This window comes from Pseudophryne corroboree, chromosome 1, assembly GCF_028390025.1.
Source record: "Pseudophryne corroboree isolate aPseCor3 chromosome 1, aPseCor3.hap2, whole genome shotgun sequence".
NCBI lineage: Eukaryota > Metazoa > Chordata > Amphibia > Anura > Myobatrachidae > Pseudophryne > Pseudophryne corroboree.
Window position 1 is genome coordinate 819,085,607 of NC_086444.1, and position 21,735 is coordinate 819,107,341.

The following is a 21,735-nucleotide window of genomic DNA, read 5'->3' on the forward strand; positions in this document are numbered from 1 at the left end:
CAGGTCCCGTCTTAGAGGTAGAGGCCACGGATCTTCCGTGAGCATCTCCTGAAGTTCCGGGTACCAAGTTCTTCTTGGCCAATCCGGAGCCACGAGTATCGTTCTTACTCCCCTTTGCCGTATAATTCTCAGTACTTTTGGTATGAGAGGCAGAGGAGGAAACGCATACACTGACTGGTACACCCATGGTGTTACCAGAGCGTCTACAGCTATTGCCTGAGGGTCTCTTGACCTGGCGCAATACCTGTCCAGTTTTTTGTTGAGGCGGGACGCCATCATGTCCACCATTGGTCTTTCCCAATGGACCACAATCATGTGGAAGACTTCTGGATGAAGTCCCCACTCTCCCGGGTGCAGATCGTGTCTGCTGAGGAAGTCTGCTTCCCAGTTGTCCACTCCCGGGATGAACACAGCTGACAGTGCTAACACATGATTTTCTGCCCAGCGGAGAATCCTTGCAGCTTCTGCCATTGCCCTCCTGCTTCTTGTGCCGCCCTGTCTGTTTACGTGGGCGACTGCCGTGACGTTGTCCGACTGAATCAACACCGGCTGACCCTGAAGCAGAGGTTTTGCCAGGCTTAGAGCATTGTAGATTGCTCTTAGCTCCAGTATATTTATGTGAAGAGACGTCTCCAGGCTTGACCACACGCCCTGGAAGTTTCTTCCCTGTGTGACCGCTCCCCAGCCTCTCAGGCTGGCATCCGTGGTCACTAGGACCCAGTTCTGTATGCCGAATCTGCGGCCCTCTAACAGATGAGCACTCTGCAACCACCATAGCAGAGACACTCTTGTCCTTGTGGACAATTTTATCCGCTGATGCATCTGCAGATGCGATCCGGACCATTTGTCCAGCAGATCCCACTGAAAAGTTCGTGCATGGAATCTGCCGAATGGAATCGCTTCGTAAGAAGCTACCATTTTTCCCAGGACTCTTGTGCATTGATGCACAGATACTTTTCCTGGTTTTAGGAGGTTCCTGACTAGATCGGATAACTCCCTGGCTTTCTCCTCCGGAAGAAATACCTTTTTCTGAACAGTGTCCAGAATCATCCCTAGGAACAACAGACGTGTCGTCGGGATCAGTTGGGATTTTGGAAAATTCAGAATCCACCCGTGTTGTTGGAGCACTACTTGGGTTAGTGCTACTCCGACCTCCAGCTGTTCTCTGGATCTTGCCCTTATCAGGAGATCGTCCAAGTAAGGGATAATTAAGACGCCTTCTCTTCGAAGAAGGATCATCATTTCGGCCATTACCTTGGTAAAGACCCGGGGTGCCGTGGACAATCCAAACGGCAGCGTCTGAAACTGATAATGACAGTTTTGGACCACGAACCTGAGGTACCCTTGGTGTGAAGGACAAATTGGAACATGAAGGTAAGCATCCTTGATGTCCAAGGACACCATAAAATCCCCTTCTTCCAGATTCGCTATCACTGCTCTGAGTGACTCCATCTTGAACTTGAATTTTTGTATGTACAGGTTCAGAGATTTTAGATTTAGAATCGGTCTTACCGAGCCGTCCGGCTTCGGTACCACAAATAGCGTGGAGTAATACCCCTGTCCCTGTTGTAGGAGGGGTACCTTGACTATCACCTGCTGAGAATACAGCTTGCGAATGGCCTCCAATACCGTCGCCCTGTCGGAGGGAGACGTTGGCAAAGCAGACTTTAGGAAACGGCGAGGAGGGGACTTCTCGAATTCCAACCTGTAACCCTGAGATACTACCTGCAGGATCCAGGGGTCCACCTGCGAGTGAGCCCACTGTGCGCTGAAATGTTTGAGGCGACCCCCCACCGCCCCTGAGTCTGCTTGTAAGGTCCCAGCGTCATGCTGACGCCTTTGTAGAAGCCGGGGAGGGCTTCTGCTCCTGGGAAGGAGCTGCTTGTTGCAGTCTCTTACCCTTTCCTTTGCCTCGGGGCAAATAGGAATGTCCTTTTGCTCGTTTGTTCTTATAGGAACGAAAGGACTGCGGCTGAAAAGCCAGCGGCTTTTTCTGCTGGGAGGTGACCTGGGGTAAAAAGGTGGATTTTCCGGCCGTTGCCACCAGATCCGATAGACCGACCCCAAATAATTCCTCCCCCTTAATAGGCAATACTTCCATATGTCGTTTGGAATCCGCATCACCTGACCACTGGCGCGTCCATAAACTTCTTCTGGCAGATATGGACATCGCACTTACTCTTGATGCCAGAGTGCAAATATCTCTCTGTGCATCTCGCATATAAAGAAATGCATCCTTTAACTGCTCTATAGTCAGTAAAATACTGTCCCTATCCAGGGTATCAATATTTTCAGACAGTGACTCCGACCAAGCCACGCCAGCACTGCACATCCAGGCTGAGGCGATTGCTGGTCTCAGTATAACACCCGTATGTGTGTATATACTTTTTAATGTATTCTCCAGCCTCCTATCAGCTGGATCCTTGAGGGCGGCCGTATCAGGAGACGGTAACGCCACTTGCTTTGATAAGCGTGTGAGCGCCTTATCCACCCTAGGAGGTGTTTCCCAGCGCGCCCTAACCTCTGGCGGGAAAGGGTATAATGCCAATAACTTCTTTGAAATTAGAAGTTTTCTTTTTTGTGGTACTTGCAGTATCAGAGATATGCAAAGCCTCCTTCATTGCCGTGATCATATAACGTGTGGCCCTACTGGAAAATACGTTTGTTTCTTCACCGTCGACACTGGATTCAGTGTCAGTGTCTGGGTCTGTGTCGACCGACTGAGGTAAAGGGCGTTTTACAGCCCCTGACGGTGTCTGAGACGCCTGGACAGGTACTAACTGGTTTGCCGGCTGTCTCATGTCGTCAACCGACTTTTGTAGCGTGCTGACACTATCCCGTAATTCCATAAACAAAGCCATCCATTCTGGTGTCGACTCCCTAGGGGGTGACATCACCATTACAGGCAATTGCTCCGCCTCCACGCCAACATCGTCCTCATACATGTCGACACACACGTACCGACACACAGCAGACACACAGGGAATGCTCTGATAGAAGACAGGACCCCACTAGCCCTTTGGGGAGACAGAGGGAGAGTTTGCCAGCACACACCCAAGCGCTATAAATATATATAGGGACAACCTTAATAAGTGTGTTCCCTTTATAGCAGCTCAAATATTATAAATATCGCCAATAAGTGCCCCCCCTCTCTGTTTTTACCCTGTTTCTGTAGTGCAGTGCAGGGGAGAGTCCTGGGAGCCTTCCTCGCAGCGGAGCTGGGCAGGAAAATGGCGCTGTGTGCTGAGGAGAATAGGCCCCGCCCCCTTTTCGGCGGGCTTCTTCTCCCGGTTTTTTTGGAACCTGGCAGGGGTTAAATACATCCATATAGCCCCAGGGGCTATATGTGATATATTTTAGCCAGAATAGGTATATTACATTGCTGCCCAGGGCGACCCCCCCAGCGCCCTGCACCCTCAGTGACCGCTGGTGTGAAGTGTGCGGAGAGCAATGGCGCACAGCTGCAGTGCTGTGCGCTACCTCATGAAGACTGAGACGTCTTCTGCCGCCGGTTTCTGGACCTCTTCTCTATTCGGCATCTGCAAGGGGGTCGGCGGCGCGGCTCCGGTGACCCATCCAGGCTGTACCTGTGATCGTCCCTCTGGAGCTAGTGTCCAGTAGCCTAAGAAGCAAATCCATCCTGCACGCAGGTGAGTTCACTTCTTCTCCCCTAAGTCCCTCGTTGCAGTGAGCCTGTTGCCAGCAGGACTCACTGAAAATAAAAAACCTAACAAACTTTTTCTAAGCAGCTCTTTAGGAGAGCCACCTAGATTGCACCCTGCTCGGACGGGCACAAAAACCTAACTGAGGCTTGGAGGAGGGTCATAGGGGGAGGAGCCAGTACACACCACCTAGTGGTCAAACTTTTAAATTTTGTGCCCTGTCTCCTGCGGAGCCGCTATTCCCCATGGTCCTGACGGAGTCCCAGCATCCACTAGGACGTCAGAGAAACTACGGGTAGTTTTTTCTCTCCAAACATAATACCCTATTTAGTGGTACCTGTAGTTATATCAGAAATGTGTAACACCTCTTTCATTGCCTCAATCATGCAGTGAATGGCCTTAGTGGGCATCAGGTTAGACTCATCGTCGTCAACACTGGTGTCAGTATCAGTGTCGACATCTGGGTCTGCTTGAGGTAGCGGGGGTTTTAGAGCCCCTGATGACCCATGCGACGCCTGGGCAGGCACGAGCTGAGAAGTCGGCTGTCCCACATTTGGCATGTCGTCGATTTTTTTATATAGGGAGTCTATACGTGCACTCATTACTTTCCATAAGCCCATCCACTCAGGTGTCTGCCCCGCAGGGGGTGACATCCCTTCTAAAGGCATCTGCTCCGCTTCCACATCATTATCCTCATCAAACATGTCGACACAGCCGTACCGACACACCGCACACACACAAGGAATGCTCCGAATGAGGACAGGACCCACAAAAGCCCTTTGGGGGGACAGAGTGAGAGTATGCCAGCACACACCAGAGCGCTATATAATGCAGGGACTAACTGAGTTATGTCCCCTATAGCTGCTGTTTTATATAATATATATATTGCGCCTAAATTTAGTGCCCCCCCTCTCTGTTTTTACCCTGTTCTGTAGTGTAGACTGCAGGGGAGAGCCAGGGAGCTTCCTTCCAGCGGATCTGTGAAGGAGAAATGGCGCCAGTGTGCTGCAGGAGATAGCTCCGCCCCTTTTCCGCAGCCTATTCTCCCGCTTTTTTCCATATTCTGGCAGGGGTATTTTCCACATATATAGCCTCTGGGACTATATATTGTGGAGTTTTTGCCAGCCAAGGTGTTTTTATTGCTTCTCAGGGCGCCCCCCCCCCCAGCGCCCTGCACCCTCAGTGACCGGAGTATGAAGTGTGTATGAGGAGCAATGGCGCACAGCTGCAGTGCTGTGCGCTACCTTGGTGAAGACGGATGTCTTCTGCCGCCGTTTTTCCGGACCTCTTCTTGCTTCTGGCTCTGTAAGGGGGACGGCGGCGCGGCTCCGGGACCGAACACCAAGGACTGGGCATGCGGTCGATCCCTCTGGAGCTAATGGTGTCCAGTAGCCTAAGAAGCCCAATCCGGCTGCAAGCAGGCGAGTTCGCTTCTTCTCCCCTTAGTCCCTCGCTGCAGTGAGCCTGTTGCCAGCAGGTCTCACTGAAAATAAAAATCCTAAATCTATACTTTCTTTCTAAGGGCTCAGGAGAGCCCCTAGTGTGCATCCAACCTCGGCCGGGCACGAAATCTAACTGAGGCTTGGAGGAGGGTCATAGTGGGAGGAGCCAGTGCACACCAGGTAGTCATAAATCTTTCTAAGGTGCCCAGCCTCCTACGGAGCCCGCTATTCCCCATGGTCCTTTCGGAGTTCCCAGCATCCACTAGGACGTTAGAGAAATGTTGATTTCCCAGCTGTAGCTGTGGAAACGAGGTCCGAGAGACCATCCCCAAACAACTCCTCACCCTTGTAAGGCAAAACTTCCATGTGCCTTTTAGAATCAGCATCACCTGTCCACTGCCGAGTCCACAATCCTCTCCTGGCAGAAATGGACATTGCGTTTATTTTAGATGCCAGCCGGCAAATATCCCTCTGTGCATCTCTCATGTATAAGACTGAGTCTTTAATATGCTCTATGGTTAGCAATATAGTGTCCCTGTCTAAGGTATCAATGTTATCTGACAGGGAATCTGACCACGCAGCTGCAGCACTGCACATCCATGCTGAAGCAATAGCTGGACTCCGTATAATACCTGAGTGTGTATATACAGACTTCAGGATAGCCTCCTGCTTTCTATCTGCAGGCTCCTTTAGGGCGGCCGTGTCCGGAGACGGTAGTGCCACCTTTTTTGACAGACGTGTGAGCGCTTTATCCACCCTAGTGGATGTCTCCCAATGTGACCTATCCTCTGGCGGGAAAGGGCACGCCTTTAGTAACCTTTTAGAAATTACCAGTTTCTTATCGGGGGAAACCCACGCTTCTTCACACACTTCATTTAATTCATCAGATGGGGGAAAAACCACTGGAAGCTTTTTCTCCCCAAACATAATACCCTTTTTTGTGGTACCTGGGGTAATATCTGAAATGTGCAACACATTTTTCATTGCTGTAATCATGTAACGGGTGGCTCTATTGGAATGTACACTAGTCTCATCGTCGTCGACACTGGAGTCAGTATCCGTGTCGACATCTGTCTCAGCCATCTGAGGTAGTGGGCGTTTTAGGGCCCCTGATGGCTTTTGAGACGCCTGGGCAGGCAAGTGCTGAGAAGCCGGCTGTCCCACATCGGCTATGTCGTCAAACCTTTTATGTAAGGAGTTGACACTGTCGCGTAATTCCTTCCACATGTCCATCCACTCAGGTGTCGACCCCGCAGGGGGTGATATCACATTTATCGGTATCTGCTCCGCCTCCACATAAGCCTCCTCATCAAACATGTCGACACAGCCGTACCGACACACCGCACACACACAGGGAATGCTCTGACTGAGGACAGGACCCCACAAAGTCCTTTGGGGAGACAGAGAGAGAGTATACCAGCACACACCAGAGCGCTATATATACAGGGATTCACACTACCCACAGTGATTTTTCCCCTATAGCTGCTGATATTACACAGATTGCGCCTAAATTTAGTGCCCCCCCTCTCTTTTTTACCCTATGTAGTCTGGAAACTGCAGGGGAGAGCCTGGGGAGCGTCCTTCCAGCGGAGCTGTGAGGGAAAATGGCGCCAGTGTGCTGAGGGAGATAGCCCCGCCCCTTTTCCGGCTGACTTCTCCCGCTTTTTTATATGTATATCTGGCAGGGGATTTTACACATATATAGTCTTAAAGACTATATTATGTGTTTATTTTGCCAGCAAGGTACTATTATTGCAGCCCAGGGCGCCGCGCCGCCCCCCCCAGCGCCCTGCACCCATCAGTGACCGGAGTGTGTGGTGTGCATGGGGAGCAATGGCGCACAGCTGCAGTGCTGTGCGCTACGTTGATGAAGACTGAAGTCTTCTGCCGCTGATTTCCAGGAACGTCTTCTTGCTTCTGGCTCTGTAAGGGGGACGGCGGCGCGGCTCCGGGACCGGACGACCGAGGCTGGGCCTGTGTTCGATCCCTCTGGAGCTAATGGTGTCCAGTAGCCTAGAAGCCCAAGCTAGCTGCAAGCAGGTAGGTTCGCTTTTCTCCCTAGTCCCTCGTAGCAGTGAGTCTGTTGCCAGCAGATCTCACTGAAAATAAAAAACCTAAATTATACTTTCTTTTCTAGGAGCTCAGGAGAGCCCCTAGTGTGCATCCAGCTCGGCCGGGCACAAAATTCTAACTGAGGTCTGGAGGAGGGGCATAGAGGGAGGAGCCAGTGCACACCAGGTAGTCCTAAATCTTTCTTAGTTGTGCCCAGTCTCCTGCGGAGCCGCTATTCCCCATGGTCCTTACGGAGTTCCCAGCATCCACTAGGACGTCAGATAAATCTGGACGCAGGCCTGTGGCTACTCATGGGCAGAAGAAAAAACAATTGGCAAAGCATGCAACTCTGAATCAGGTCCACAATTTGAATATACATTAGCAAGAGTTAATCTCCTGAAACATTCCTCAAAAGAGCAAAGGTCAACCCTGCGTTTTTTTTTTTATTGTTTTGAAAAAAAATCTTGTACATTTGATATTGAATCTCCACCATCAGTTGAAACGTGTACTCTCGTGGACTCGCTTCACTTACAATGCTTTGGACAAGGTTACTATTCCCAGTCGTAGTCCACGTGGATGGTTAATTGAGAAAATGTTAAAAAAAAAAAAAAACACACAACATGTCAACCATGTGATGTTTACAAGGACACTATCATCCGGATACCTTGAAAGTTGTCCAGCACATTTTGTATGAAGAACAAATAACCAACCTCTCACCCCCAAAGGCACACAAAAACTTGAAAACCATTAGATTCGCAACATGGAGGTACCTGAAGTATAGTTACACCAAAATGATTTACTCACCATGTAGTCATCAACAGATAAATCATGACACAGTGTTTTTATTTCCTTTCTGCAGAACTGAATACTTTTTTCAATTCTATCTTTCATTTCCATTTCTTCATTGATCATGCGGTTAAACAATCCCTATAGAAAAAAAGAAAAAAAAAGTGGTCATTATGCCTTTCACCTCTATAATCAATTCTGCCACTTCCACCTCCAGTACATCTCCAGAATACAGCTTCTCCTTACCCCAAATGCCTCCAAAACACTCATCCATGTTCTCATCCCCTGCTTAAGACTAATGAACAACTACTCTCTGGCCTCCAACCAATTCAACCCTCTCTCAATAGTGCAGCTGATCTCATTTCCACCTCGCACCGCCAATCAGCTTCTGTCATTTTACAGGCGGAGTTTGAAAAACAGGAGCTGATTGGCTGGTACTCTCTCCAAGCTTTGATAAATCTCCCCAACACTGACCTAAATCCACTTCGCTAGAGGTGTCCCATCATCTGGAGCTCACACCCCTGCCCAGTCAGACTTTATCAGCCATCCCAGTTTTAAACATGACCTTGAAATGTACTTTCCTAAAGCAAGCTAGCCTTCCTCTTAAACTGATACATCTCCAACCCTCCACCATCTAATTGTTCTTCCCTTCGCCTTAGGCCCACAGGCAGGGCCCTTTTCCCTCTCTTGTTCTCCACTAGCACACTCAAATCACCAGTGCTCTGTTGCCTTGTTTCCTTCCACACTTCAAAAGAGAGATATGTTGAGTCTGTTGTACAGGAAACCGGCTTGGAATTTTTATTTCTCTTTCAATAAATAAATCTTTATTTTTTGTTTTGCTTTAAACAGTTTTGTTTTTGATCTTTTTGCTTAAATGTTTAAACGAAAAGAAAAAAATATATGAATCCTGCTTATTATATCAATACTGTGAAACACTGGTATGTATTAGAAAACTTTATCAACCATGTTTAATGCTTTCTAACATTAACAATCCAAAGTTGTTAGGCTTTGATGTGATTTTTTGTACATATTTCAATAAAAACTATTTTTTTATTGCTCATCATTCATTACATCTAAAAATGTGCCAAAACCAGAGTCCTCCTTTCTCTTTGTGGTTTGACTATACATCTGAATATATGTAGATAGATTAAACATATTAAAACATACAAAGTACACTCAGATATAGATGAAATTGAAAATAAGAACAAGTTAATGTTAAGCATTAGTCCTACTTATTACTTATAAATAAATCTAAATAGTAACACAAAATGGAGAGAGTGTGCAAAATCACTTTTCAGAGAAACACACAAAAGGTTAAGCATTAGCATTGGGCATGCCATTGACATTAAACCTTTTGAATAAAAATAGTGTTTTTTTTTTGTTTGTTTTCTACATTTGGTTTAAACCAGCCACCAACCCTGATAAGGAATATAGAGGTTAGGCAATACTAGGTCAAGGACTGATGAGAAGGATTCAAAATATTTTATGTAAATTGCTACACAATGTATACAAACATGAAAAGAAAAAAAACTAATCATAAAAGAATATACTTATATATGGTCTTCTGGAATAAATCTACTGATGAGGGACAATTAATCACAATGGTGTCTTTGTGCACTGCATCGATTATTATATGGGATAGGTGAGGGCTGTACCTTGTACTTTTGCTTGCAGATCTAGAGAGTATATATTATAAAATAGCATTTTTGGTACCCACCATTAAATCAGTTAGTCTTAATACATCTGAGAGACAGTGGATAACCATGAGTTATACATGTTTCTGTTTCAGGATCAAACTCAAGTGCAAACTAAACATGTTTGTGTGCTGCCTCCTCCCTCTCTATTTCCAAAACTGCCAAGCACCTCTGTTTCAACTTCCATAAGCTCTTAAAAGATATAACTAATACACTGAAAACTGAAACAAAAGACTGAAAACAGAGTAACAGATGGCAGGAGGGAACACAAAGTTCCCCCAGACTGTTTAAGACACAGATTTATCTGAGTACCAAAAATCCTATTTTCTCTGGCACATTCCAAAGATGTCCCCTAAGAGAGAGAGTACGCTCAGCTGAGGCGGTTGTCAAAACTCAGTGTTTTCCCAACGCTCTAAAATTACGGGCAGTCCGCCCGGCAAGCATTCGCTTAGCCCCCGGTAGCCAAGACCCAGTGATGCCCGGCAGCTCTTACCGCCACTGTGTCTGTCCCCTTGGCTCACCCCACAGCCCCAGTAACGTGTGCGTCCCCTGCCGTTTGACCGGCACCCTCTCCAAAGTTAACATGTTTCCGGAGGAGAGGGATACTGGACGGAGCTCCGGATGTGATTGAAGACTATGTCACATCCGGAGCTCCGTCCAGCATCCCTCTCCTCCGGAAACATGTTAACTTTGGAGAGGGTGCCGGGCAAACGACAGGGGATGCGCACACTGACGTTGACGGAGGGCAGAGATCCCTCCCGCTACTTAAAAGGAAGAGCCGCGTTGTCTGGGTGGGAACAGACGCCTGAGCATATTGAAGAGAGTGGACATCCAGCGTCCGCACTCTGTTCCTTATCACTGTGCTGTATAAAAACAATTTTGTGGAGCTAACAAGTGGGGGCAAAGACTTGAAGTATCGGAGAGCTGTTTGTGGCGGAAGTCAGTGTTCTAAAAAGCAGTTTAAAAAAAACAATTGAGCCAGCAAGTGGGTGCAAAGAGCTCTGCTGTTTATATACATGAGAGCCGTTTGTGGGGACAGTCAGTGTCTGAAAAGCTGTTTAAAAAACAATTGTGCCAGTATCTGAAAGCCAACTAAAAAAAAACAATTGTGCCAACAAGTGGGGAAAAGTCCTCTCTTTATTTTTCTGAAAGCCGTTTGTGGGGCAGTCAATATTGTGAAAAGCTGTTTAAAAAACAAATTGTGCCAGCAAGTGCCAGTATCTGAAAGCCAATTAAAAAACAATTGTGCCAGCAAGTGGGGCAAAGTCCTCTGTTTATTTTTCTGAGAGCTGTTTGTGGTGTCAAACAATATTTTTAAAAGCTGTTTAAAAATAAGAATTTACTCACCGGTAATTCTATTTCTCGTAGTCCGTAGTGGATGCTGGGAACTCCGTAAGGACCATGGGGAATAGCGGGCTCCGAAGGAGGCTGGGCACTCTAGAAAGATCTTAGACTACCTGGTGTGCACTGGCTCCTCCCACTATGACCCTCCTCCAAGCCTCAGTTAGGTACCGTGCCCGGACGAGCGTACACAATAAGGAAGGATTTTGAATCCCGGGTAAGACTCATACCAGCCACACCAATCACACCGTACAACTCGTGATATGAAACACAGTTAACAGTATGAAACAATAGATCCTCTCAACAGATGGCTCAACAATAACCCGATTTAGTTAACAATAACTATGTACAAGTATTGCAGATAAACCGCACTTGGGATGGGCGCCCAGCATCCACTACGGACTACGAGAAATAGAATTACCGGTGAGTAAATTCTTATTTTCTCTAACGTCCTAGTGGATGCTGGGAACTCCGTAAGGACCATGGGGATTATACCAAAGCTCCCAAACGGGCGGGAGAGTGCGGATGACTCTGCAGCACTGAATGAGAGAACTCCAGGTCCTCCTCAGCCAGGGTATCAAATTTGTAGAATTTTGCAAACGTGTTTGCCCCTGACCAAGTAGCTGCTCGGCAAAGTTGTAAAGCCGAGACCCCTCGGGCAGCCGCCCAAGATGAGCCCACCTTCCTTGTGGAATGGGCATTGACAGATTTTGGCTGTGGCAGGCCTGCCACAGTATGTGCAAGCTGAATTGTACTACAAATCCAACGAGCAATAGTCTGCTTAGAAGCAGGAGCACCCAGCTTGTTAGGTGCATATAGGATAAACAGCGAGTCAGATTTTCTGACTCTAGCCGTTCTGGAAACATATATTTTCAGTGCCCTGACAACGTCTAGCAACTTGGAGTCCTCCAAGTCCCTAGTAGCCTAGGCACTACAATAGGATGGTTCAGGTGAAACGCTGACACCACCTTTGGGAGAAACTGGGGACGAGTCCTCAATTCTGCCCTATCCATATGGAAAATCAAATAAGGGCTTTTACAAGACAAAGCCGCCAACTTTGATACTCGCCTGGCAGAAGCCAAGGCCAATAACATAACCACCTTCCACGTGAGATATTTCAGATCCACGGTTTTTAGTGGTTCAAACCAATGTGATTTTAAGAAACTCAACACCACGTTGAGATCCCAAGGTGCCACAGGAGGCACAAACGGGGGCTGACTCTGCAGCACTCCTTTTATAAATGTCTGAACTTCAGGTACTGAAGCTAGTTCTTTTTGAAAGAAAATCGACAGAGCCGAGATCTGTACCTTAATGGAACCCAATTTAAGACCCATAGTCACTCCTGCTTGCAGGAAATGCAGAAATCGACCTAGTTGAAATTCCTCTGTTGGGGCCCTTTCGGCCTCACACCATGCAACATATTTTCGCCATATGCGGTGATAATGAGTTGCTGTAACCTCTTTCCTGGCTTTAGTAAGCGTAGGAATGACTTCCTCCGGAATGCCCTTTTCCTTCAGGATCCGGCGTTCAACCGCCATGCCGACAAACGCAGCCGCGGTAAGTCTTGGAACAGACAGGGCCCCTGCTGCCGCAGGTCCTGTGAGTGGCAGAGGCCATGGGTCCTCTGATATAAATTCTTGAAGTTCTGGGTACCAAGCTCTTCTTGGCCATCCACGAGTATCGTTCTTACTCCTCGCCTTCTTATTATTCTCAGTACCTTTGGTATGAGAGGCAGAGGGGAGAACACATAAACCGACTGGTACACCCACGGTGTTACCAGAGCGTCCATAGCTATCGCCTGAGGGTCCCTTGACCCGGTGCAATATCTTTTATAGCTTTTTGTTGAGGCGGGACGCCATCATGTCCACCTGTGGCCTTTCCCAATGGTGTACAATCCTATTGGAAGACTTCTGGAGGAAGTCCCCATTCTCCCGGGTGGAGGTCGTGTCTGTTGAGAAGATCTGCTTCCCAGTTGTCCACTCCGGGAATGAACACTGCTGACAGTGCTAACACATGATTTTCCACCTATCGGAGAATCCTTGTGGCTTCTGCCATCGCCATCCTGCTTCTTGTGCCGCCCTGTTGGTTTACATGGGCGACTGCCGTGATGTTGTCTGATTGGATCAGTACCGGCTGGTTTTGAAGCAGAGGCCTTGCCGGCCTCAGGGAATTGTAAATGGCCCTCAGGTCCAGAATATTTATGTGTAGGGAAATAACCTGACTTGACCAAAGTCCCTGGAAATTTCTTCCCTGTGTGACTGCCTCCCAGCCTCAAAGGCTGGAATCCATGGTCACTAGGACCTAGTCCTGTATGCCGAACCTGCGGCCCTCTTGAAGATGGGCACTCTGCAGCCACCACAGTAGAGATACCCTGGTCCTTGGAGACAGGGTTATCAGCCTATGCATCGGAAGATGCGATCCGGACCACTTGTCCAACAGGTCCCTCTGAAAAGTTCTTGTATGGAACCTGCCTAATGGGATTGCTTCGTAGGAAGCTACCATTTTTCCCAGGACTCGCGTGCAATGATGCACCGCTACCTATTTTGGCTTCAGGAGGTCTCTGACTAGAGATGACAACTCCTTGGCTTTCTCCTCCGGGAGAAACACTAATTCTGGTTTATGTCCAGAACCATCCCCAGGAACAGTAGACGTGTCATAGGAACCAGCTGTGACTTTGGACTGTTTAGAATCCAACCATGCTGTTGTAGCACTTTCCAAAATAGTGCTACCCCGACTACCAACTGCTCCTTGGACCTCGCCCTTATAACGAGATTGTCCAAGTACGGGATAATTACAACTCCCTTTTTTTGAAGGAGTATCAACATTTCGGCCATTACCTTGATAAAACACCCTCGGTGCCATGTACAGTCCAAACGGCAGTGTCTGGACTTGGTAATGGTAATCCTGTACCACAAATCTGAGGTACTCCTGGCGAGGATGGTAAATGGGGACATGCAGGTAAGCATCCTTGATGTCCCAGGATACCATGTAATCCCCCTCGTCCAGGCTTGGAATAACCGCCCTGAGCGATTCCATCTTGAACTTGAATTTTTGTGTTCAAGGATTTTAAATATAAAATGGGTCACACCGAACCATGCGGTTTCGGTACCCCAACCCGTGTGGAATAGTAACCCCGTCCTTGTTGAAGTAGGGGCACCTTGAGTATTACCTGCTGGGAATACCGCTTATTAATTGCCTCTAGCACAGCCTCCCTGCCTGAGGGAGTTGTCAGCAAGGCATATTTTAGGAAACGGCTGGGGGGAGACATCTCGAATTCCAGCTTGTACCCCTGAAAAACTACTTGAAAGAAACAGGGATCCACCTGTGAGCGAGCCCACTAATTGCTGAAATTTTTGAGACGGCCCCCCACCGTACCTGGCTACACCTGTGGAGCACCCGCGTCATGGTGTGGCCTCACAGGAGGCGGGGGAAGAATCTTGATTCTGGGAACAGGCTGACTGGTGCAACTTTTTTCCCTCTACCCTTGTCTCTGTACAGAAAGGAAGCGCCATTTGACCCGCTTGCTTTTCTGAAGCCGAAAGGACTGTACCTTTGTCTGTGAGGAAACCTGAGGTAAAATTATTTCTTCCCAGCAGTTGCTGTGGATACGAGGTCCCAGAGACCATCTCCAAATAATTCCTCACCCTTATAAGGCTCTCTATGCGCTTTTTAAGTCAGCATCACCTGTCCAGTGACAGGTCTCTAATACCCTCCTGACAGAATGGACATTACATTTATTTTGGATGCCAGCCGGCAAAATATCCCTCTGTGCATCCCCCATATATAAGACGACGTCTTTAATATGTTTTTATGTTTGCCAACTAGTATCCCTGTTTGACAGGGTCACCGGCCACGCTGCAGCAGCACTATCTGCAGGTCTCAGTCTAGTACCTGAGTGTGTAAATACAGACTTCAGGATAGCCTCCTGTTTTTTATCAACAGGTACCTATTAAAGTGGCCGTATCCTAAGACGGCAGTGCCACCTTTTTTGACAAACGTGTGAGCGCCTTGTCCACCCTAGGGGATATCTCCCAGCGTAACTTATCCACCTGGCGGGAAAGGGTACGCCATCAGTAACTTTTTATAAATTACCAGTTTCTTAACGGGGGAACCCACGCTTTCACACACTTCATTTATTCATCTGATGGGGGAACAAAACACTGCCTGTTTTTTCTCCCCAAACCTAAAACCCATTTTTAGAGGTGCTTGGGTTAAAGTCAGAAATGTATAACACATTTTTTATTGCCGGGATCACGTCACGGATGTTCCTAGTGGATTGTGTATATGTCTCCACCTTGTCGACACTGGAGTCAGACTCCGTGTCGACATCTGTGTCTGCCATCTGAGAGAGCGGGCGTTTTTGAGCCCCTGATGGCCTTTGAGACGCCTGGGCAGGCGCGGGCTGCGAAGCCGGCTGTCCCACAGCTGTTACGTCATCCACCCTTTTATGTAAGGAGTTGACACTGTCGGTTAATACCTTTCACCTATCCATCCACTCTGGTGTCGGCCCCACAGGGGGCGACATCACATATATCGGCCTCTGTTCTGTCACCATATAAGCCTCCTCATTCAACATGTCGACACAGCCGTACCGACACACCGCAGACACACAGGGAATGCTCTAAACGAGGACAGGACCCACAAAAGCCCTTTGGGGGGACAGAGTAAGAGTATGCCAGCACACACCAGAGCGTTATATATATATATATACAGGGACTAACTGAGTTATGTCCCTAATAGCTGCTTTTTATATAATATACTGTATACAGTGCCAATTTTAATGCCCCCCCTCTCTTTTCCCTCTTACTGTACTGTAGAATTGCAGGGAAGAGCCAGGGAGCTTCCTTCCAGCCGAGCTGTGAGGGAAAAATGGCGCCAGTGTGCTGAGGAGATAGGCTCCGCCCCTTTTTCGCGGCCTATTCTCCCGTTTTTTATGGAATTCTGGCAGGGGTATTTACCTCATATATAGCCCCTGGGGCCATATATTGAGGTATTTTAGCCAGCCAAGGTGTTTTTATTGCTGCCTCAGGGCGCCCCCCCCAGCGCCCTGCACCCTCAGTGACCGGAGTGTGAAGTGTGTGAGAGGAGCAATGGCGCACAGCTGCAGTGCTGTGCGCTACCTTGGTGAAGACAGAGTCTTCATGCCGCCGATTTTCCGGACCATCTTCTTGCTTCTGGCTCTGTAAGGGGGACGGCGGCGCGGCTCCGGGACCGAACATCAAGGCTGGGCCTGCGGTCGATCCCTCTGGAGCTAATGGTGTCCAGTAGCCTAAGAAGCCCAATCCGGCTGCAAGCAGGCGAGTTCGCTTCTTCTCCCCTTAGTCCCTCGCTGCAGTGAGCCTGTTGCCAGCAGGTCTCACTGAAAATAACAAATTCTAAGACTATAACTTTCTAAGAGCTCAGGAGAGCCCCTAGTGTGCATCCAACCTCGGCCGGGCACGAAATCTAACTGAGGCTTGGAGGAGGGTCATAGTGGGAGGAGCCAGTGCACACCAGGTAGTCTAAGATCTTTCTAGAGTGCCCAGCCTCCTTCGGAGCCCGCTATTCCCCATGGTCCTTACGGAGTTCCCAGCATCCACTAGGACGTTACAGAAAAACAATTGTGCCAGCAAGTGTGGCCAGTATCTGAAAGCTGTTTGAAATGAATTGTGGTGCCAACACCAAGTGAGGACAGTATTTGGGAGCTGTTAAAAAAAAATACGTATGCCTAGTCACTTGGTTCCCATAATGAGTAAAAATGTAAATCCAAAAACAAAAATCATATTTTCTTTTTTCAAATTTGAACACAACAGTGGAAGAGATTTCCAACAAGGAGACTGCAGACAAGGCCGGTCCATCTTCTAAATCAGTCTGTTTCACACCAAAAACAGAACATCGCACATCTGGATCTGGAGTAATCAGTGACTGGTTTAAAACATTTCAGTGGTTGTTAGTTAAAGATAATGGAATGATGTGCTCCACTTGTATAAAATGTGGAAAGAGACCAGCCGCAAATAAGGAAGTGACTTGGGTGACTATTCCTTGCAAATGACTCTGAAAAGAAAGTTTAATTGACCATGAGCAAAGCAAATTAAACACTGATTCGTGTTCAAATATACTTCAGAAACATGGTTTTTGAAGAGACTGCGGTATGAGAAATTGAACGATCCATTTCAGTTTTGATTAACTTGCAGAGAGATGCTTTTGTGTGAGCTTTAAGAACGATGTATCGGTTGGCACAAAACTACCACATACTACATTGTATGTAAATTTACTTGAACACTAAGGCTATGGGTTGTACATATTTATCCCATCTTGATACTGGAAAAAATGCAAATTACACGTCGGAAAGAATAATGTAAGAACTGCTGGACACCTTAGCTTTCCAATTATGATGCAAAATACTTAAACAATTACATTCAGCAGAATATTTCAGTGTTTTGTGTGATGAAACTACAGATATGTTTTGAAGCAGATTATATACATTAAATATGTTTGCCAATTTAAAAAAAAAATTACTGTTAGTTTTATATCAACATGTAGTATCACTGATGGCAAAGCTAAAACTATAACTACAAAATAATTGAACAAATTGACAATATAGGGTTGTAAAAAATCTAACTTGGTGGGCCTAGGCTCTGATGGAGCAGCGGTGATGACTGGGAAGCATGAAGGGGTAGCAAAACTATTAAAAGATGAAACAGGCAGGGTCATGGTCAACGGTCATTGTATAAACCACCGTCTGGCACTTGCTAGTACCCAAGCAGCTGCTGAGGTGCCTTATTTAGTCAAATATAACAACATCTTAAGACAACTGTTCTTTTTTTCAAAATTCCCCAGTTAGAATGGCTGGGTTAACTGAAATGCTAAATATTCTGAACAGTCCTCACATTAAACTTAAAATGGCTAGTGACTCTAGGTGGCTGTCTGTTGACTTTGCTGTACAGTCTTTAAGAGAATCCCTGGTGAGTGTTATTGCAGCACTGGAAAGAGGCCACTGAGAGAAATGACATCACGGCGTGTCACCATCTGCAGGTCAGCTCGCACCCATATTCACAAAGATCTTCAACAAATCGCTGGAGCTACAGAAAGTCCCTTCCTGCCTCAAAAGGTCCACTATCGTCCCGGTCCCAAAGAAACCCTCTATCACGAACCTCAAGGACTACAGGCCGAAAGCACAGACCTCTGTGGTCATGAAAACGTTCGTGCGTCTGATGTTGAATCACCTGAAAACTGTGACTGGCCTACAACTGGACCACCTACAGTTCGCCTATCGTTCGAATCGGTGTGGCGAGGATGCAGTCAACCTGGGCCTGCACTACATTCTACAGCACCTAGACATTCCAGAGGGTACTGTTTCTCGATTTCAGCTCGCCCTTCAATACAATCGTCCCCAGCATCCTCCACCCCAAATTACTTCGCCTAGGGGTCCCAGAAGCTACCTGTTCCTGGATAGGAGACTTCTTGACAGATAGGATACAGGTGGTAAAAGCGGGGAAATTCACCTCTCAAGCGCGGTCCATTAGTACAGGGGCCCCCCTCAGGGCTGTGTCCTCTCACCCCTGCTCTTCTCCCTGTACACAAATGACTACACCTCAGAGGCGCAATCAGTAAAGATCAACAAATTCGCCGACAACACCACAGTCATCGGCCTATAGATGGGAAGTAGACCGGTTGGCCCAGTGGTGCAGCCACAACAACCTTGAGCTCAACCCCCTCAAAACTGTCGAGATGATAGTGGACTTCAGGAAGAAGTTAGCTAGTGCACCTCCGCTAACGACTGCCGACAGTGTGGTATCACTAGTGGACTCCTTCAAGTTCCTAGGGACCACAATCTCCTGGGACCTTAAATGGGGGTCCAACGCCGACGCCACTGTCGGGAAAGCGCAGCAGAAGTTGTTCTTCCTCAGGCAACTAAAGAAGTTCAACATTCCACAGAAGCGTCTGCTCCTCTTTTACTCCGCGATTGTGGAGTCGGTACTATGCTCCTCAATACTGGTATGGTACGGCTCCACCAGCACGAGGGACAGATGCAGGCTCCAAAAGGTGTATAAAACCGTAGAGAAGATCGGGGCCGACCTTCCCTCAGTCCAGGACCTGTCCAGAGCTAAAAAGCGGGCACCGAAGATGGTATAGGCCAAGCTACCCTCCGGCAACAGCATGTGTAAACTGGCTTCCTTCAGGCAGGCGTTACAGGGCCGTTTCCGCTGGGTCCACCAGAAGCCTCAAAAGTTTCTTGCCCCAAGCGGTCCGTCTGCTGAACTCCTGAACATCGACTGACTAGACGTATATGTAACTCACTTGTGTACCTACAGTATATCTATCTGTATGACTTACACCCCCCTATCCCCCCACCTGCTTATCAGTTACCTACCTGGCTGTTGCATAGCAAACCAAAGACGAATTCCTAGTATACGCAAGTAAACCTGGCCATTACAGCCGATTCTGAAGCAAATATATGAGAACATACAATTTTGTAGCTTCACTTATGGTGCTTTCAGATGTGCTGCCTCATTTGTCTAAGTTGTCTAAAGTTTGGCAAAGGCAAGATGTTAATTTAACAGAAATACATCCAGTCTTAAAAGCTACAAAACTATGCATCATGGAACTGAAAAACGCACCTGCTACTCATTTTACAAACCTCCATCGACAGCTTGTTGGTGAATGGTCAGACCTTCTAGTAAACTGTTCCGATGCTAATGCTTTTAAGAAAAAGGTCTATGGTAAATACATAGACAATTATTAACCACCTACAAGCAATATTTCCAGATATGCCAATGATATCCTGTTTTTCAAGACTTTTCAATACAGAAAGCCAAGATCAAAATGAGGCTTGAGAGATTCTTTTTGAGCATTATTCTAAAAATGGAAGTCCCACAATCTTAAATTATGAAAATACTAAATTAGAAAGGGTTATTGCATCAAAATAGTTTGAACTACACATATATAGATTCAAAACAAATTATGCAGACATCTGAGCTCAGAGAATATTTCCAAATTTAGCAAAACTAGCTGCCATTGGAGTGACCATACCTGTAAGCACAGCTGAAAGTGAGAGGATTTTCTACTCTGAAACAAATTAAAAACTTGTCTAAGGAACCGGATGAAGCAGAGCTAACCTGATGCTTATTTCACTAGAGGGATCAGATCCTGCAGACTTTGATTATGAAAAAGCTACAGACAACTGGGCCTCTAAGAAGAAGAGAATTAAGATATAAAAATCTCAAGTTTAAATCAAAATGGTCAGGATTTAAAAAATGTATTATTGTGAAGGTCCCTACCTGGCTACTTCTTGATGCCACCCGGCTGGAAAAAATTTCTGGGGAGAAGACTGAAAACTTCACCCAAAACTGGCATTTCTGGCTACAAAAACATTACATTTGTAGATCTTCATTAAAGTATGGATCAACGACTAGATAGACACTTTCCATATCAGAGGCATCGTGGAATGGTGCTCACAGATCTTGTAGAATTAGTCACAAGGAAATCCGGAATGGTCACCCCTTCCAAAATGGAGGCTCAACATGATCCGCTTAGCCACTGACAGTTTGGTCGCTTGCGAACCTTGCTTGTGTGCATCAGAAAGCACCATTTGGGTACAAAAACAATTTTTTTTGCAGTGCGGGGACTACTTAAGACAGGATTAGCCATTATTTGCAGCTAAACCCCCATCCAGGTGGCGCATAACAAGTAATGGGTGCCCTCTCAAAGTAACAAGTGAATTGCTTTGAGGGGCATCTATTACTATTGGCGCCCTAATAAACAATTAAATCGCTCCCAGTCAGTCTTAAGGAACACAGCAAGTCTATACATATGCAAGTAGGAGTTTGAGTGGGTGCCGTGCTGGGGAGGGAATGGATGATACTTACCTCTGTTCCCCTCCGGTGGGCGGCATCTCGCAGCAGTATTCGGCGCGGGGTCGGGCTTCCGGCACTGAGGGATTCGCATCCGTTAGGATACAAGTCCCTCCAATCAGATCGAGAAAGGCCACGGCGAGCCAATCAGGGCTCACCGCATCATAGCTCCACCCCCTCCCAGCGTTATATAACAGACGCTGCAGAGCGGAAGCAGTCAGTTGGGCCCCGAAGCAAGAAGAGCTCCATAGGAAGAAGACAGAAGAGGCGGCAGCGAAGAAAGAAGAGGCGGAGCAAGGAGCCCAGCGGCAGACCACCTGCGGAGAGTGCTGCAGTGTGTGGGAAGTAAAAGAGCTAATGAAGCTCCCCACTGCAGCCTCTCCCACCGAGTCAGGTAGGTGGCCATTGGCCCTCACCTCCTTCCTTTAGTCCTCCCCAGGCCACTGAGTCGTCAGGCATTAGGCCTGAGGGATAGTTAGGAGCAAGGGGGGCTATATTGGTATTAGTAATCTTGGCATTAGGCCAAGATTACGTTTCCTCTGCTAGGCAGGCACGAGGTCTGTGGTGCAAATACAGGCACTAGGCTTGTGGGTGAGCTAGGAGAAATAACAGTTTTCTGGTAGTGATCTTGGCATTAGGCCAAAATCACTGGGGGTCTGGTAGGCGGGCACTAGGTCCGAGGGTGGTTACAGGCATTAGGCCTGAGCCTCCAATATAGGACACTAGGCCCTAGACATATTCTAAAGCACTAGTATGCGGGCCAGTAGGCCTGTGCAGCATAATAAGAATAATCTGTGTGATAAGCCCAAACAAGCCCATTACTGCCCGTCTGGGTATATTTTGGGCAATAAAGGTACAGTGCGCATCCTCATAAGAAACGGGTACTACATACTCCGACACCCCCTCCAGGTCTGATCCTGTTACC

The 21,735-nt window shown here is 47.4% G+C and overlaps 1 protein-coding gene across 3 annotated transcripts in view; it reads right to left on the reverse strand.

The window, feature by feature from the left end:
- LOC134911195 (protein regulator of cytokinesis 1-like) overlaps window positions 1–21,735 on the reverse strand; it is a 277,049-nt gene that overhangs the window by 162,409 nt on the left and 92,905 nt on the right. For all 3 annotated transcript variants that reach the window (XM_063919524.1, XM_063919514.1, XM_063919520.1), the window contains exon 3: window positions 7,961–8,083. In XM_063919524.1, coding sequence (XP_063775594.1) covers window positions 7,961–8,083 — 123 coding nt within the window. The remainder of the gene's footprint in view (window positions 1–7,960; window positions 8,084–21,735) is intronic.